The sequence below is a fragment of the Vanacampus margaritifer genome, chromosome 11 (assembly GCF_051991255.1).
Source record: "Vanacampus margaritifer isolate UIUO_Vmar chromosome 11, RoL_Vmar_1.0, whole genome shotgun sequence".
Lineage (NCBI taxonomy): Eukaryota > Metazoa > Chordata > Actinopteri > Syngnathiformes > Syngnathidae > Vanacampus > Vanacampus margaritifer.
This window is the reverse complement of record NC_135442.1, coordinates 1,312,759-1,331,079: the sequence shown is the minus strand read 5'-3', so window position 1 is coordinate 1,331,079 and position 18,321 is coordinate 1,312,759. Positions and strand designations below refer to the sequence as shown.

Sequence of the window (18,321 nt, the reverse complement as noted above, 5' to 3'; positions counted from 1 at the left end):
AATAATCGGGCCATCATATTACATAATTCCTCCTGCATTTGGTTATCATCATTGTCATGGCTGAAAAATTGTGGCAAGCTTTTGCAGGCCACATGAAATGCAGCGGAATCTTTTAAGACATACGATATTCTGGTGTTTGACGTCCTTTGGCGGAAAGAGTCAAAATCATGACAAAAAAGAGCCAGATTGTCATTCTGTGTACTTTTGGAGACCTTTTTATCAGTTCTCCAAAAGCACCAGAAGCTTCAAATACCTGCTGGTGTATCTTAAGGGATTTTTCATCTTACGTTTGCCTGACAACTCGTTGTCTCTGCTAGAGGCTGTGAAAACGGCACGCCAAAATAACCAGACACTTCTTTCACCTCGCCAGGAACATAATAAACAGTCCACTTGTCAGTTCGTTGTCAAACTGGCTTCTTTTTTTGCACTTGTGTGTGTTGTTATGATGAATACTTTCATCCCTGGAGCATTGACGCTTTGCCATCATTTTCCATGTCTCTAATGTATTGTGCCAACAATTGATACTGATTGTAAGTCAGGAAGAAGAAACAGACACTCCAAGAAAAAAGCCTCATGTCAGAACTTTTGTATTACTATCGGGAAGTCAGGAAGTCAACACTTTCTTGTCCCAACCCAAAGAAAAACCACAGCGTAATCACTTTGTTTTTCCACGCACTTCTGGTAGAGCAAGAGCGTAGAGTAATACATCACTTTCAGTGAAAACAATATTTACTGTTCTGGTGCGACAATAGCACAAAACATTGTTGTAGCTGTTGTTGTTAAAATACCCAAAAAGGATGGCGGTTTTCTGTGCTGTCATTTGATGATGAAATGCTGAGTCGGCTTTAGTTAATGATGACATTTTCTGTTCTTAAATATCACAGAATATTGCAAGGCAAATTTGTGACGTGAGCAAAACCATTTTGACAGCTTGACAGAGGTAAAGTGAGGGCGACGAGTGCAAAGGCCAGTCATGTTTGTGAAGCTTGGCAATGTGACAGCTGATAGTCACAGCTGTCACAATGTTTACCTACAAGCACAAGTTCAAATCTTTCTCGGTCGCCGCTTTCTAACGCCACGTTGATTAAAATGCTTGCCCACATTGCCTACTGCTCGCTGGTGGCATTTCTTCCCTTTGCTGGAATCTCACTCGGGCATTTGATGTTCCGATGTCCGAGTTGCACGGCCGAGCTTTTGGACGCGTGCCCCGACATGACCTCCTTATGCGCAGAATTAGTGCGCGAGCCGGGCTGCGGCTGTTGCCCGGTGTGCGCCCGACTGGAAGGGGAGCCGTGCGGGGTCTACACGCCCCGGTGCACCAGTGGCCTCAGGTGCCACCCGAGCGCCGACACCGATGCGCCTTTGCAGCAGCTACTTCAAGGTTTGGGACAATGTGGACAACAAACCGGTACGGACATTCCAGGAAATCAGGACCTCCAAGATACAAATGGTAAATACTTACAAGGTATACAAACGGACAAAGCAAAATGGTTAACAGAAGTGGGATTTCCATCCAAATGTTTAGAATTTTTTAAGCGAATTTACTGAAATGTGCAAAACGGACATGCGACTTCTGCCCGTTTCCATGTGTTCTTCTTTTGGGACTATTGAGAGGGGACTCCGCCGCTGTAGGTGGCGCTATACACTCTAGAGATGTGATCCAACAGTCATTTAAAAGAGGAAGAAGAACAGGAAGCGACTGCGTTGTACGATGATGTCGTATGAGTTTGTTTTTGTAATTCTTGAAAAACTGTAGCGTTTCTTTGCTAAAATAGCATAAATATTCGCTTCTTTAATTCATTCCAAAAAGATTTCTGTTTCGTCGTTCCCCCAAACGTACCTAACTTTATCGTCCGACATTGCTTTGGGACTACAAACGTACGTGTGACGTCATATCCGGTCAAAACGTGTATCCGGCTTTGTCAGCGTCTATTCGCAAAATCTGTTTCCATAGCCAAAATTTGCATTTTCCTTTTTTCAAAACGCTTAAAAATCCACACCCTCCAAGCGTAAAAACGTTTTTGAGAATCGTTTGCCCTATTTCGAGTTTCTACTGTTACAATTTGAATAAAAATGGGTGGATGGAAACCCCACTAGAGATGGCAAATCCAGGTCCAGAAAGTCAAAACTATGCCATCGTTTGACTTTTTCAACGGGTAGTTCCACTCATGGACAGGTACGACCTCCCTATCATGAGACCCTGATCTAAACCAAAATTTTGATTGTAGTCTTTATAACCGCATCGGAAGAAAAGACATTTAGAAGACGTAAGCTTTATATCTACCCGCAAGGCACACTTTACTTTTCTACTCACCGGTCTTATTTTATATGCGTGCTGATTTTCTTTTTTTAATCATTCAATTGCATTGCATGAGTGTGCATCCCGGTTGGAATGTTTGCACACGAGGGGGCCCCAGCATGACCCACTAAAACTGCTGCAGTCGGAATTGGGTGGCTACCGTCTACCATAACAGGAGCCTGCCTGGCGGACCCATGCATGAAATAGAACGGGAAGATGGCCATTTTGTTTTGAAGCTGCCATTTTGGGCAAATTCAAAAGAATTTCGTTGACAAACTGCTTTCATCCAAATGAACACCAATCGGAAGCAATTACTCGGCTACCGCGTCGTTCTTGGCCTTTTTTCTTGAAGGAATATTTTCTATACATTTTCAAATAAACAGTGTGGAATGAAGTTTGACATTTCATCATCCCATGTGCTGAACTGGAAGTGTCGAGCCTGATCTCCACCTACTATAAAGTTGATATCCAGTTGGGCCAGGCATCTGGGTCGCATAGAACCTGGGCTAAATCTTGAGTACCGTACATGTATTGGCTTGTGAGAGAATGAGAGCTTTGCGTCCTTAAAAGCCCTCAATATTACACGTCGTTGAGCCCAGCTGTGACAAGTTACAATTTGGGGAATACATGAGAATGCGTGTGGTGAGAGATACTTGTTGGCACGGGTCACAGGGTTTGATCGATATGCTATCATTTTATGTTGTTGTTATGTTTTATTATCTGGTTTCAAAAGCAGCCAAGGAACGGGTTTAACAATCCACATTTTGTACTTGATGACTAACAGACCTTGGACAAATTGTCCTATACCGTATTTTTAGATGGATGTCTTGTTAATGCGGACCCGAATGTTGTACAGTCACAATCAAAAGGAACTGATGCGCGGCTTTTGAATTGGATTAGCGTAACCCTAAACCTAACCTTATTTGTCAAAATGGGCCATTTACTTGTTTTTAATTTTGATGACAACATGATGTACAAAGTTGGTTTAGGTTGAGCAGTAAAGTACACAATGGTGGATTGATTGCATTCTTAAGAACTTAAAAAAAAACACACACACAAGGAAAGCAGCAACATGGATGAACGTAAAGGCGAGTGACGTATCAGACTCAGAAGCAAAATATTTCCCCTCCATGGCTTGATTTAAGAGAACAGTTTGGTGTTGTCGGGCCCAGCTATGATTTGTGCAGGCCAATGCGTCGTCTTGCGCCAGCTTCAGGCGTTCAAAAACCATTTGTCTAATCTGACAAAACAGACAAGTGAAGTGTAGTTGCGCCAGAGCTAGCTTAAGTTCATTTAGCATTTTTTGCTACTCTGTTTGCTATAGCTCATGTTGCGATAGCATAAAAGTTGAGTGAATGCTAGCTAGCTCTTAAGCAACAGCATGTGACGTATCATTTGTCATCTCACTCAGTACGATCACCATGTAAGTGAATATGAGGGAAACAAATTGTAGTAGCCACGTTCAGAAGAAACTCAAGTGTGTATGAGTGTCAAAGTAACAAGAGAATGCATTTTTACAAGTGTTGCGGTGGCACCGAATGACGTTTATTCAGTGGACTTACTCAACCGCATCATGTTTGTTTGTTCTATCCCACATCTTTGCGTCCAATCGCATGCACGTGTCAATCGGAGAGGGAAAAACAATAGCAAAGTCGGGACCTCGGCAAACCTCACAGCTGGCATCGGCCCTGCCACTTACTGTAACTGCGGTGGTTTGCGCTTGCCAGTGTGAAAAACAATCCTGTCCAACTTGCGTGAAAAAGCTACGAAAACGCAAGCTGAAGATCAGTTGAGAGAAAGTGCGGTGAGTCCTCCGCTGACTTTATTTGATTTGGCCGGCCCAGTGAGTAAGTGCTGATATCATGTACAATTTGAGGTCGCTGTCTGTTGTAGATGCCGACACGCTATTCACCTCAAAAGTCAACTGTGCACTGTAAGCCTTGGATTCGCAGCTTTATGTAGTGGTTTTCATTTTTGAAAGCAGAATTGCGTGAGAAAACACCATTCTTCAGAACGGGGTGCTTTGAGTTCACGCGGTACAATCCGAGGAACGGTTTTGTGCTGCCAGTGTAATCACTGTGGTATCGTTCACCTCTACCCGTTTACTCCCAACTATCAAGCCATCAAACCATCCCATTATTTTTTGCCGCAAGCTTTTTCCTATACTTAAGCCTGATTTATTAGGGTCCTCTCATGAGGTGAAGGCCAGCTTGGAATGGCTTTTTGGACGACCTCAACCTGATAGAAAACTCAACAGTATCTGCAAGTGTGTGTATGGCGGTGAAACGTCCGCCTGACAACATTCTCACCCATAAATACAAAGTACGGAGCACATCATAACAGGATGCAAGGATTTTTGGCATGTATTTTTCCAATCATATTTTCCAATGTCTATCAGAGCAGGTTGCACACAAAAAAATTGGTTTTAGCATTTGGCCTACATTTGACTGATATGAACAATTTTATCAAGACCCTTGATCAACTCTAGCGTTATGTTCAAACAACGCGATCAAGACGTTCCAACGACTTTATCTCGACGTTCCAACGTACTGCAACGTTGTTCCCAGCCGTCGTCCAGGAAAAACGGCTTACTCCGCATTCGCAGTTCAATGCTTCCGAAGATATCCGCTAAAATACAAAAAATTTAAATTTCGCATACCTTAGTAATGTGGGCACTTGTAGTAAACATTAGAAAGTTGAGGAAAAAATTAGCTTAACTAACATTAGATTCATTGACTTGTCGGAATTTGTTTGGAATACCAATCAGGAACAAGTCTCAAGAACCCAAGCCGAAGTTTGAACACAAAGTCGTCCATGTTGGTTTGAAATAGCTTTTTGGGGGGAATTATTTTTATTTATTTTTTGGGAAAATTTCAAATGAGTGGATTTGTCCGCCAAATAAACCGCAGTCAGAAGCATATATCGTTGACAGATGGGACGAAATTGAGTGGCTACTTTATGTGCATCGTCTTTCTTAAGGACCCGTGCAGAAAATGGAACAAAAAAATGGCCATTTGTGTTTGACCATTTTTGGCAAATTATCAGTAGTACTGTATTATCATAAGCAGGTATCCTAGATGGATGTTTTTTTTTAATTATTTTTATATGGCATCTAATTTGGGCAGAGTTTGGTGTCTCACACTCAGCTGATAGTTTTAAATAAATTAAAAAATGATATTAACAAATCTACTCTGGGCTGGTCTTGAACTGACCTTGCATCTCTGCACGCTTCTTTAGGATTATAACAATGACATCACACCTACTTCAATGCTTGTGATTCCCAGTCGGCAATTTATGGAATTGTTTTTTTACGCGTAGTGCTGTGGTGGGAAGGTCGATTTTTCTTTATCGACAATCACTCCATCGTTCCATGCCTATTGTTCCTTTTGTGCCGTCAAGTTGTAAGAAGCGTGAGACAACCTTTGCCCTGCAGGTCATCCCCTGCTCAGACTTGCTTTATTCACCGTCTGTGTTCTACAAATGTATGGCTATGCGTATTCAATAGGTAACATTGAATTTGCAGTCGGGATGAGTGCACGTTTGTGCTTGCAGTTCTGGGAATACTCTCCCCGAGGAGTGGAGAGCAAGGCCCTCCTTTTTTTTCATTCAAACACTAATTAAAAACACAAAAGCAAATTTGTTCACAACATAAAGCCAGAGGAATTTATTGTACTCAAATGTTGGCTTTTAATGACACAAATTATTTCGCTCACTGCATGTTCAGTTTCGTGCTTCTTTTTTTTTTTGATAGTTCATTGACATTTGTTCTTTGTAACCCAGATATTAAAACAAAATATTGAAGACAAATGACCATGAAAAGGGAGGATAATGGTGAAAAATTATTTGCAGACACCGATTCAAGACCCTGTTTACACAGAAGCAAAGCTGGCAAATCTTGTACACACAGAAACGTTTCAAGACATGCATTTGTCCAAAAGAAGACACTGAGGACGTTTAACGGATGTAATGTAGATGCCAAATCTGGAGTGGCGCTGTAGCGCAGCCGCAGGGAGTTAACGGAAAGCGTAGAAGAAGAATCAGCAAAGAAGATTGAATCACTGATCTGAATAGCCGATAGGCCAAGACTTCTGAAGCCACGAGGCCGCCATTCTACTCCTCCCAAGAAATGTTTCTCGGCATACGATCCTACAGTATTGAAATATATAGACAATTAGACATAAATATATATGTACATATAAATAAATATATAAATAAAATAAAATTATATATATTTATATATATACACACTAGCCTACGAACTGCACGTATACGTCGGCTATCCATTCGTATAATCAGATCAGTGAGACGAACGCGGGAAAAGTGACAATGGCGGGTGATTCCAGTACAACAACATCACGCAAAAGGTTGCGCACAACGACTACGACACGGCTATCCGCCATTGTTGACAGACTGGCGGCTCGCGTGCAGTTAGATGAAAATTGGAGCCTACGCCATCAAACTGGAGGAAGATCTCGCATATTGGAACGTACGGAGCGCGTTTTGAAATCTTTCCACTCTGGAGCCAAAAAGTGATCAAGCTCCGAAACGGCGCCGCCGTGTGGACGAACTGCCCAAACGGTAACAAACGTGTGCGAATACATTGGAACGGTCTTTCATGTGGACGGGGCCTAAACCAGCTTTGAGAGAGGACTGCATTTTGTCCCTGTCGCGGGTTTGTGTCAGGGCCGCATGTATCTTTGCGCCCGTCCTAATTTCATGAACGCCAGGGACAAATTGGAATTGGACACCACCTTGGCAAAAATAATGACATCTAATTAGAGCCCAATGAGCTGCCTGTGATTTGTTAAGATGAGGATTGGGTGCAGAGGGCAGAGGGCGACTTCCTCCACACCTGCAAGCAGCCACTTGCTCCCAAGTCGACACACGAGCGTGCGTCACGTAACATTTTGCTTGTCATAGCTCAGCGGTTGCTTGTCCCTCTCAGGCATGTTCAATTTACAACCTAAAAGGATTGCCTCTGTTTTTGCAGGCCTAATTACAGACACGCACACACTAACTCCGAGACACACGCACATACCACATAGCCGGCGGCAGATAGCTTTGTTTGCTTTGTCAGCATCTAACGTCTTCATCATTAGTTGATTGCGAATGTTTTACAATGTTTGCTCTCAGCTTTTATGTTGAATTTATCTTCAAGAGACAAAACGGCAATCAGCAGTGACATAGACCGTTTGGCGGTGTCGCGCCAGAAGACAGATGGGATCTTCTGTTGCAGGTGCGGTGCCGCAGCCAAAGGGTTGCGATTGGTCTGACGGACATTGGCATCCCGATTCCAAAATTGCAGTCCGTTTTTTCGAGCGCGTCAAGTTTTTCTCCTCTTAAGCTAACTGTACAGATGAGTCTAATTCTGCTGATTAGCTGTAGTAAGACCAGTAAGAAGAACTGATGATACGACTGGACTCAGCTTCACGGTAACTTGTCTGTGCAGTCACAATTGAGTGTGTGCAGCTCGCAAAAGGTCAGGACTAGCAAAATCCGCAAACAGAATAGCTAGCATAGTAGCAATTAGGAGGATCCATTGCTGGCTAAACTCTTAACCTTACAACCATTAAGGTTGTAAGTTCGATTTTGTTTTATGCTGTTGTTTTACTTTTCAAAGTTTTTAATGATTCCATCTTAGTGTTTTGTTTACAGAAATACATCGGTCACCAAATTTTGATTCACAAAAAAAAGACATGAAAAAAAAAGACATCGGTCACCAAATTTTGATTCACAAAAAAAAAGACAAGTCTAAAAAAAGTTTTTTTTAAGTAAAGCTCAACGAAAATCATGGAATAAACTCATAACCTCAGGAAACATAGCATGACTTGATTAACAGACAAAAAGCGACATCCACAGCTTTAGCGCTTTGAATAATCGTTACAGCAAGGTTTTGAGCTCATTGCTAGTTATTTGTGCCAATCAGCCGACATCAGAGTCTGTTTGTGCCTCGTCGCAGTAAATAATGAAAGAGAAAGAGTCGTGCTAATAAAACATATTGTTGTGGAGACGTTACACGTTGCCAAGTTGTTGCCATTAAAAATGCCGACCTTGCATTCTTTCTCTTGAAATGACACGTCTGCGCCAGTGCGATGTTTTTCCTCGAACTCATAATGAGGAGGAGGATGAAGATGATGATGCTGGTGGAAGTGCAAGCCCGAGGCCGCAGCTTCTGCCGACCTGAGAAGATCTTCTTCACTTTTTGTGTTGAGAAATCGGCGGCGTGTTTTGACGTGTAAAATCCAACTCGTTTGCCATGACCGAGACATGTTCCAAAGCGGTATTGCAATCTGAAGACGAGAGATGCGAGAGTCCACCCCACCACCTTCCTCGTAAACATTACATAATGGACGGATGGAGCATTTTTATGTACGTTTATCACACATTTCTTGAAATCTCATGACATTTCAAATTGATGGTTGAAGTCCAATTTGGTCGCATTTTGAAACAGTTTCACTCAAAGGAAATCTCGGGAGTACAGAAATAAGACATTGAAGGACAAAAAACGCGCATGCGTACTTTGAATTCCGAATGGGCTCATACTGAAATCCTGCATCCATTCAACTTAAACTAAATTTGAACATTTCAGACTAGACATCAATTATCATGGCCAAAGATGTCAAATGAATGTACAGACGTCACTTTCTGTAGGAGTAAAACGCATCATGAGAAATGATTTTGCGTTAAACAATATTCGTCCAAAAACTGCTTCCTGTTATCATTCTTCTTCTTTCAAATTTGCAACGCATCAAAATAGTGTGTTACCATCTAATGGACGAGAGTGGAATTACACCCGGAATGAATGTGAGACAGAAACAAACTGGACCAAAAAAGAAAAGAAAAGAAGTTAAATAGCACAACCACGAACCCGTGATGGACGGGGGGGGGGGGGGGGGGGGGGTCATTACTGTAAGCATGCTGTGAAAGACCCTCACACTCATTATGGCAAGTGAGCAGGGACACTCTCGGGACATTAGTTTGGGGAATTTCCGCCCTCTGGTGGAATTGCCCTCTGGACTTTGAATTGCTCTCGGCTTCCTGCCACCGTGATCAACATTTATTTCAAATGTTATGTCTGCTATTTTTAGAACAGAAGTGGTCGTTTGCAAACAGATGTCCTATTTGTTACTTGGGCATTTTCTGTACAAATAAAGTAGTCAAATGTGTTTTTGTTTGATGTATGAGCTTAAAAGCACGTTTGCGTTACAGTTGCTTGACATTTTAGTCATCATAGCCTGATCAAGTTCACAGCTGGTTCACAGCCTGCACACACACACACACTAGTAGCAACAGACATTTATTTAGACATTGTGTCTTATTATTATACCTTGCATTCTATACTTATAAATAGATACTTGTAATTTATGGCAAAAAGGGGCAGGATTGTGGTTGTCCCTGTCCACACTGCAATTAGCAATGATGACAAGGAGGAGGATGATTGGGGGGTTTCGGGGGTTGGGGCGTCATGGACGGGTTTCGCGCAGCGCCGCGAGAGAGGAGACAAACACACACTTTATTCCATTTGTCATTCATTTACAATCATGTATATTAACAATAAAATCATGCATTCGTTCTCATTCGCCCCATTATATTATTTCCAATCAAATCAAATGTAGGTAGAAGAAGAAAAAACAATAGCCTATATTAGTGTACTGGTACTCATTTTAACACTGTGTTCTAAATCAGACGGCACGTTGCCCATTTTCTCTATCTGTTCCGAAAGCACGTTGGCAACGTTTGACCCACTGTACGGTTTGTGCTTCCAGGCAGCAAATATTCTGCCGAGGTTCTCACTCGTACAAGTCTTCGTGCTGAAAGTGCGTGAGAGAGCAAGAAATGCAATGCACAGAGCAGGCGGGGATGTCAGATTTATGTGATAGCTGCAAATCAAATCACAGCTTGTAAATGGCCTCAAGCTAAGGTAGGGAGAACTAATTAGTTGAGTACGTTTGTTTTATAAGCGTGTTAAGGTGTGCACTTAAAAAAGAAGAAGAAAAGAAAACAATCTATTGCAAATTATTTCTTTGACCCTCACGGAATGACTTGCGTATCATTTGTAGATTGTAAACATGCTACATTTTGTATATCATTTAGCTTTGTTTGTTTTTGTTCAGCAGACATGCTTGGAAGCGAAGATCCGAAGGTCAAGGCGCCTCCTTTAGATGTTTGGCTTTGGCAGGAGTCTGCCAGGAAACAACATCTCCATGAGCGCCAAACCAAGATGAAGACCAGCTCAGCCTTTAAGGTCAACGTAAATCAGTTCAGCAGCAGCCAAAACTTGATCTTGAATACATTTGTAATGGAATTGAATGGCCACTAGGGGCATGACCAAAAACGCGACCATTTCAACCAGTGCCTGTGGAGTCCCAAACAAACAAAAAACACTCAGTAGCGCCCTCTAGGAAGTTCTAAGAAAAATATTCCCTGATACCAGTTTCACGGAAAGACTCGGAATTGGGTGATCAAAACAGGACTTCACAAAACGAGTCAACGGCTGATTGGTTTGTAGGATGGTCGTTTTTACGAACCACGCTAAGATTTAGAACAGAAGAAACCTTTTGGATTAAAAGATGAAACGTTTTCGACAAACAAGAACAATGGTTCGATCTTTGCTGATTACCAGAGCCTCGAAAAAACACGGCAACGGAGAAGGACCCGGATAGATGAAAACCTGCTTCAGTCGGGGCTCAGTTTTTCGAGGCTTGGCGTCAACGAGCACTTGCCGAAAATGTGGCCATCCGTCAACAAAGTGTCGACGTAGACATGGAAGTGTCCACTCTACTGATTGCCACGGCTGAGAATCTAAACAGACATTATAGCAGGACACGCCCAAAAATTCTTTGGAGGCCAATTTCACATGTTGTACTTTGACAAACTCAAGTAGAGAAATTTCCCAAATGAGCTCCAGTCGGACGCCGCTACCCCAAACAGTTTGGCGATGCTAAATTCTGGAGCTTGGCACCAATGGGGCTTCTTTCTGCTAAAAGATGGGAGGCGGCTTGGCTGGAGGCGGACGAGTGATAGCAGCTTCCGTGGCCAGAGTGACCGTTTCCGAGAATTGTTGAGCAAGATATTGACACTTGTAACCACATACTGTCAAGTACAATAGGCTCAACATCTGGAATTGGGTCGCTCCGCTATATATTTACAACCCTGTAACCCAGTCCGACAACACCGCCGCACAACTGCACTGTAAAAAGTGCGGTCACGGACGTCATTCTTTTTTGTTTTTGCCTGACAAAATGCGCCAGCGTGATGCGGCAAAACTCGCAGGAAATACCGTTGTAAGCCCAAGTGTGGGAGTTAGCCTGGTTAGTGGCGAAAACCGCATCCCGTCTAGGCATCACTCTGTCTGTACTACTTTTTTATTTGATTTTTTTTTTTACAATGCGATTTGCCACTCAGATGGAAGTGAGTGTTAAGACTTGCGGTGAGTTGAAACTAATTCATTCATGGGAAGGAGGGGAAATTCAATTGAGCTTTGAGGGGGAAAACTGTTTGTACGATGAAAACTTACAGTCATTTACCTTACTTGCAGTGAACGTTTATTGAAATACACTTAAAGTCCTGGTAATGTTTACTGAAATGTTGATGGACTAAATCCATCCGTTATGTATTTATGCAATTTTGCCTCCATGTCCAAATTCAGCCCTGATTCAAATGATCAGGTCGCGGAAGACTGATAATGATCCTGATCATTTGAATCAGGTGCATTGGAAGAGGGACTCGTGATCTAAAACATGCAGTATAGTGGCCCTCGAGGACAAGATTTGGACACCCCTGTTAAGAGGTGGCAAATCCAGGTCTAAAAAGTAAAAACTCTGCCACAGTTTGGCTTTAGCCTCAGGTGCTAGTTAGCTAGCTCCCTAGCTAGCTCCCATAGTGCTTGTTTACCTGCTAGGGAGCTAGTAGCTTTTGGACCTGGATGTGTCACCTCTGCCCCCCGTCTTACCAGTTTCTGACAACGCTTGCATTCTGGTGAAAATGGATGCATGTATTTTTGCCGTCTTGAACATGACTCGGAAAGGTTTTTTTGTTTAGTCGAGTTTTTTTAAACAGCCTTAGACACCACTTTGACCAAGACACCAATTGTGCATCTCTCATCATGACAGGATGCATGAAAACATCTCAAGTCCAAAACAGCCGTTTTGAGCAGAATCCCAAATGATTGGATTCCATCTTGATGATCTATAACGTGTACGCGATGTACGAAGATGGCAAGGAAAGCGTAATAAGATGAGCAAGAGGCATCTGCTCCTGTTGGCCTCCGTCTCATCCTGAGCCAAGTAATCATAAGACTTCATCTCTTTGAACCCACTCACTGCCTCCTGACACAAGCCCTATGTTAAAAGTATGCGTCTATATGTGCATGTGTCAAACGGGCCTGTATAGGAGCAGCCTACAGGATGTCTGCTCACTTTCAGACGAATACGAAGGTGTCAAAAGTCTCCACACAAATCTTGCACCTTTGATATTAGCGGCTGTAGCTTTGCCTGCCCAAAGTTTTTGGGGTGTTTATTCATAAATCAGTCACACACAAAAAAAAGCATCATTGAGGCAACGGTTTCAAAAAGCGAAATAGCAATTAGAACTCCAGAAAGCAATCTGTCACTGAAATGAAATGAAATGTGTGGGTGTGTTTTTGTCACATAGTAGGGCCAACATTCTGGGATTTCACAGAGTTGTGGGGCCCCCACAAATTCAGACCTCTTTTTGAGGGTCAAGACTTGTTTTTAGAGTTTAGGTTTGAATTGGGTTATGGTTGAGGTTAGGGTAAGGAATAGGGGTAGGGGTAGGCAAACATTTTTGATGTTTGGGTTCGGGGAAGGGGCTAGGAAATGCATTATGTCAATGAGATGGCCCCACAAAGATAGTAAAACAAACGTGTGTGTGTAAAATGATTATTTCATTTCTGTGGGATTGTTTTGCCAGGAATATTATTGAATACATATAAAGAATGCTGACGCAGAACAACCTGTCACACAATTAAAGCGCCAAAAGACCCCAGGCCGCTTTTTCATGGTGAATCTTCAGAATGATCAAACATTGACAACTTAACATTGAATTGCTGGAGTTTGTCAAAGTTTGTGCCATGGAATTTGCCCAAAATGACTGCTTCAAACAAAAATGGCCAACTTCTAATTAAGTCTTGGGCACGGGTTCTTCAGACTTTTTTCTGTGTGCCCACCAAATTCCGTGTTGGTTGGTGAAACAGTTTTTTTGGATGCGAATCGGCCTATTTGACATTCCAACGAGCAGCACTGACTGATTTTTGGGGTGTTTGTTCAAGACCCCCCAAAATAAAAGTGCACCAGAATATGCACAAGCTTGCAGAAAATGGGGAGTGTCAGCCATGTTGAGGCCCCGAAAAAGCAATTTGTCGAAAGAAGATGGCATCACCCTAATCACTCAACTCGTCGACAATGTTCAAAGTCAATTTGCCCGTTTGCCTGTGCAGAATGCTTGTCATCAGGAGTTGGACCTGTTCCTTCAGGAGATCGCCAAAGTCACTTCAGAGGACAACAGAGGCGCTTTACGGATCCTTTATGAGCTCAAACTTCCAAACTGTGATCAGCGGGGATTCTATAACCATAAACAGGTGAGTTGTGGTCAAAGTGTCGGCGTCACCATTTTAAACACGTATATCGTGATCATTTGTGAATCCTCTCGTTCGGAAGTGTCACCAATGTTTGTGGATGAGGACCCAAATGCAGTTTTTGCCTACCAACACACCTGATACTAAAGATCAGGATCGTTATCAGGCATGCTGATGAGCTGGATTATAAGAATCGGGTGTGCTAGTGGGCGCAAACATGTAAAACCTGCAGGACTCCTCGAGGACCAGAATTGGTGAACCCTGCGATAGTCCATACACACCCGTGCAAGCTGTTGAAGCAACAGGGCGGCCATCTTACTCCTCCTCGCCAGCAGACTACTGTATAAACTACTTTGAAGACCCCCTTTTACTTTTAGCGCTCAGTTCCATAGTAAAAAAATATATACAAGTTTCCTCCTGTAGACATCATGTAGGGTTAGCATGCAAGTCAATCATGGCTCATTTTGCTGACAAAACCCAGAAAACAGGACAACAACTGGATGTATCACTATTGAAATGTCGACAGCGTGACGCAAAATGGGAAAGATTCTCCATCGGAAATGAGGGTGTGGTCAATTTAACACTCAAGAATCAGGTTACACCCCAACACTCAAGGAAATGTACTCTGACAATGTGAAAATAAATCTTACACCCAACACTTATGCTTACTGCATATTTGACCGAACACTGGAAATGTATTTGGCTGGTTTGCTGTGTGCGGTGTGAAAAAGCCTCACATCAGTTTTGTTGGCCGCTGCTGTATAGGTTTTCCCTTTCTTCCACCGGCATGGAAACAACTCGTTAGGAAAAACAACGCTGTCCAAACAATGAGACACACGCTTTAGTTGTGTATCGGAAGACGTCAGCATGCGTGTTTGGAAGTGCAAGGTTACAAAGCATTACAACTGTTTGGCGTACTTCATGGGAAGGCTTTTGTTCAGCCAGGGGACAAACTGTGCTTCCGGCGGGGCCTTGAATTTGAATTTCGGCTCGTCCGCACAAATGTGACGGAGCAGGACAGACATGGGTCACCTGTTTCCTGGTGAGGACAGTAGAGCAGAAAAGGAGACGTTGAACGGATGCCAGCGTTCGCTAAAGCCGAGCTCTCAACCACTCGGCCAATTTTCATCTCTGCTCACAAACAACGGCATTGTTTTGGCCGTTCCCAGGGATGAACGCTGTACATCCTCCACACTCGGCTCCCTTTTGGACTTGTCCCTCCTTGTCGCGGGGTAATTACTGTAACTGTCACTTTTTTGTTCTTTTTCATCCAAGGAAGAAAATGGAAAGTCTTTTCTCCACCCCTCCAGCCCCTTCATTCTTTTGGTCGACCCCTTCCCGACCACCCTTGGTGCGCGGCGTAAACTGTGTCCACTTCAATCACGACCTGGTTTCTGAGTAGACGTCAGCTCAGCTGGGGGCGCACGGGTGGGGCTGGGCGGGGCGGGGGGGGGGGGGTCGTGGTTGGTCCCGGACGGTTACTTGTGGTAAATAGTGAGCGTGTCACGTCACATGCATGCGTGCCATTAGATGGCTTGTAAGCGGGAGGCCTGACCGACTGATGGCTTGTCATTGGCTGAGCCCGGTACCACCCAATCCAATTGGCCGCCCACTCGCCACACACGTCCTTACACACCCACTTCTCAAGCCACCATACGCTACGCTTAATGACCACACCCCCAATGTCCCACTGTGTGGCTTTACCCCTCCCTCTTCTCTTTTTCCGTCCAATGTGTCTGAAATGTTTTTCTTTTCTTTTCTCTGCCCAGTGTAACATCTCCACGAACGGCCAGCGGGGCGAGTGTTGGTGTGTTAACCCATTCACCGGAGTGGAAATTCCAGCAACGCCTAAAGTCAGGGGGGATCCCAACTGTAAGCAGCTTCAGGAAGAGTTCCAAGCGACACCCGGAGCAACAGCCTTCTGCTAATAAAGTCCCTATTAAGCCTCTTTTCCACTGCACGGTACCTTCTCAAGCCCACACAGCTTTACGTGGTATTGATTCCTTTACACTGGCAAAAAGATGATACAGTACTGCCATCTATTTTTTTGTAGTTTTGACTTGAGTCACTGACAACATTTTGCATGCCGTCAATATTCGGGTTAAGAACAAAATTCCAGTTCTTGAACAATTTAGAATAACCCGTTTACATTCGCGAGTCGACAGAGTTACTTCAATCTTCATCGAAACCCCGACGCACGGACAACATTCATGACACAAATAGACGTCATATTTTCAACCCTTGCTAAAAAGACATTTGCTTGTGTATTTCCGAAGGGTTGCGCGCCAGACGCGCTGACTTATATATGTGCATATACGTGTGTATAAATATATACAATGCCGTGCCATTTTTGCCATAGACAAAATAACGTGAACATGGCAACGTAAGATGGCCGCCGAGCAGACAACTAGTCCACAAATCAATGATCCTTTTAAACGAGGTATTTCCATCGCCTTTATATGCCCAACCATTATTTGGTTTAGAAAAGGGGTAAGCCATGGGTCTTATTCAGGTTTTTCAAAACCTCATTAAGAGCATAATCGGATTTTTGCGTGTCCACGTGACCTTTCCAAAGCCAAATATTGGCAGTATTTGGGTTTTGAAAGCGTTTTTGACCGCATGCAAACGTAGTCACCGTTTTGATGACTTGACAGAACGGAAAAAACAAACTGAAAAAAACAAACTTGGGAGTTAAAGACTCCGGATTTGACCGACACTCTGATATTCATCTAAATGATACTTATTGAACTTGGGTTGTGAAGTGGTGTTCAATGTAAGGGTTAGTTAACCCTAACACCAACCAAGCCCTCCTCTCCACCCCCTCCAGATGACCGCTTTTCAAATGCATCTTTGTGAATTGAAAATGCAAGAGCAGGCGTGTGCTGCCTTAATTGTCTGGAGTTTTGATGCTCAACGTTGACCGAGGTGGAGTTGCCGGCAGGAAATTCAAAACAATGAGCTGAAAGACATTCAAAGGTTTTGCGCTGTGGGAAACCGCGAGGCCCGGAAGTTTTGTTTGTTTGTTTTGTTCTCTCCCCTTTTTTATCCTAGGCGACCTATTTGACAACTTATTTGATACTTTGTTATGGTGAATTGATTGATTATCATCAACCGCAGAAGCAATTGTCATTCAGATACCGACAATTAGTAGCTAATATGGACTTTCATCATGTTCATGATTGTTTGTAATCACTGACCGCAGTGCTACTTGAACCTGATCACACAAGCCAACAAGCGACTACTTCGTTTGCCCTCCTTGCTTTGTTTATTGGATGTGCAATTAAACATGAATTTAAACATAAAAATGTGATTGCAGTGTTTGTATGAAATGTGCACCGAGTGCTTTGTTTACTGGCACTCGTCAATAGTTTCCCTGGCTGTGCGTGTGTGCGTGTGTTTTGTTTTCACTAATGAGGTGGCGACATGACGAGGAATTACTTGTAGAATAGGGAAACCGACAAAAGGGATTCAGAATGACAAAAGATGTTTTGGAATCAACACCACCATTGACTCCAAGTTTCCACAAACTCAAACCAGAGTAAACACACCTTATTTAATAAATAAAACCACAACTCTTTTTTTTTTTTTTTTTTTTACAAACTTGTAAATGTGAAAACAACTTTGGAAGACCTTTCGATCATAATTGCTTGATCATGCTCAACCTGTCACGTTCTCACACACTAGGTGGACAAAAGACAGACCTCAAATGTAGTCAATAATTAGGGGTGCCTCTTATAGGCTCATATTATGTCGTCTGCTAGTACAAATCCAGACCTGTGCCGGTGCACTTAGTTCTAAAGGGGACATACCGTAGTATGTTAAAAGAAGCTCAAAAAAATGATTGCCTTTGTAGTGCCCAGCGACCTGTCAAGTGTGAAATTACACAACCAAGAACATTTTTTATTGGTTTGTGAAAATCTGAAATAACTTGCTCAACATGGATGTGATTCTGCAGCTGGACGAGGTGAAGATCCGTCATTGCGCAACTCTCAGCCTGGCTTGGCTGAGTGAGAAACCAGAAGACAAAAGGTAAGCTGAGCTTCAATGACTACATTTGCATGCGGTCAATATTCGGGCTCAAGTTAAAATTCGAGTTTTTGACACATACAGGGATAACGTGAGCAAACAAACGTTAGGATTAGCCCATTTGAAAGTGTGACGCACGGACAACGGCATGAAGTAAATTGATGTCATTTCCGCTTTTAACTTTCTACGTTCCATTCAAAAAACATCACATTTATGTCAGTCACCGCACTAAATAAAGCACAGGGAGTCCTCAAGGGTTTCTGCGCGTGTTTAGGTAACCTCTCAAAACCCGAATGATGGCGAATAAAAACACGACACCTGAAGGTGGCAAACTAGAGCAAAATGCAAAGAAAAAGAAGTCAAATGTGCTGCCCCTTCTGCTGTGTGCATCTTGGCCACT

General features: G+C 43.1%; 1 protein-coding gene across 3 annotated transcripts; it reads left to right on the top strand.

Moving 5' to 3' along the window:
* The first annotated feature begins 1,054 nt into the window (after positions 1-1,054).
* On the top strand, positions 1,055-17,194 carry LOC144060879 (insulin-like growth factor-binding protein 2-A). Of its 3 annotated transcripts, none has more exons than XM_077580794.1 (4): positions 1,055-1,450; positions 10,417-10,544; positions 13,758-13,898; positions 15,665-17,194. In XM_077580794.1, the coding sequence occupies exons 1-4, from the start codon at positions 1,090-1,092 to the stop codon at positions 15,821-15,823; spliced, it is 789 nt and encodes a 262-aa protein (XP_077436920.1). In that variant the 5' UTR covers positions 1,055-1,089; the 3' UTR covers positions 15,824-17,194. The 3 variants fall into 3 exon arrangements, with proteins under 3 accessions (XP_077436920.1, XP_077436919.1, XP_077436918.1); XM_077580793.1 differs by having other exon boundaries at positions 10,414-10,544; XM_077580792.1 differs by having other exon boundaries at positions 1,055-1,465.
* The last annotated feature ends 1,127 nt before the right edge of the window (positions 17,195-18,321 follow it).

Excerpts from the sequence above, each read along its gene's own strand:
- LOC144060879 (XM_077580792.1), top strand. The coding sequence starts at position 1,090 with ATGCTTGCCCACATTGCCTACTGCTCGCTGGTGGCATTTCTTCCCTTT. Across the intron at positions 1,466-10,416 it reads AAATGGTAAATACTTACAAG|ACATGCTTGGAAGCGAAGAT; the intron begins GTATACAAACGG and ends TTTGTTCAGCAG. Across the intron at positions 10,545-13,757 it reads AGACCAGCTCAGCCTTTAAG|AATGCTTGTCATCAGGAGTT; the intron begins GTCAACGTAAAT and ends TTGCCTGTGCAG.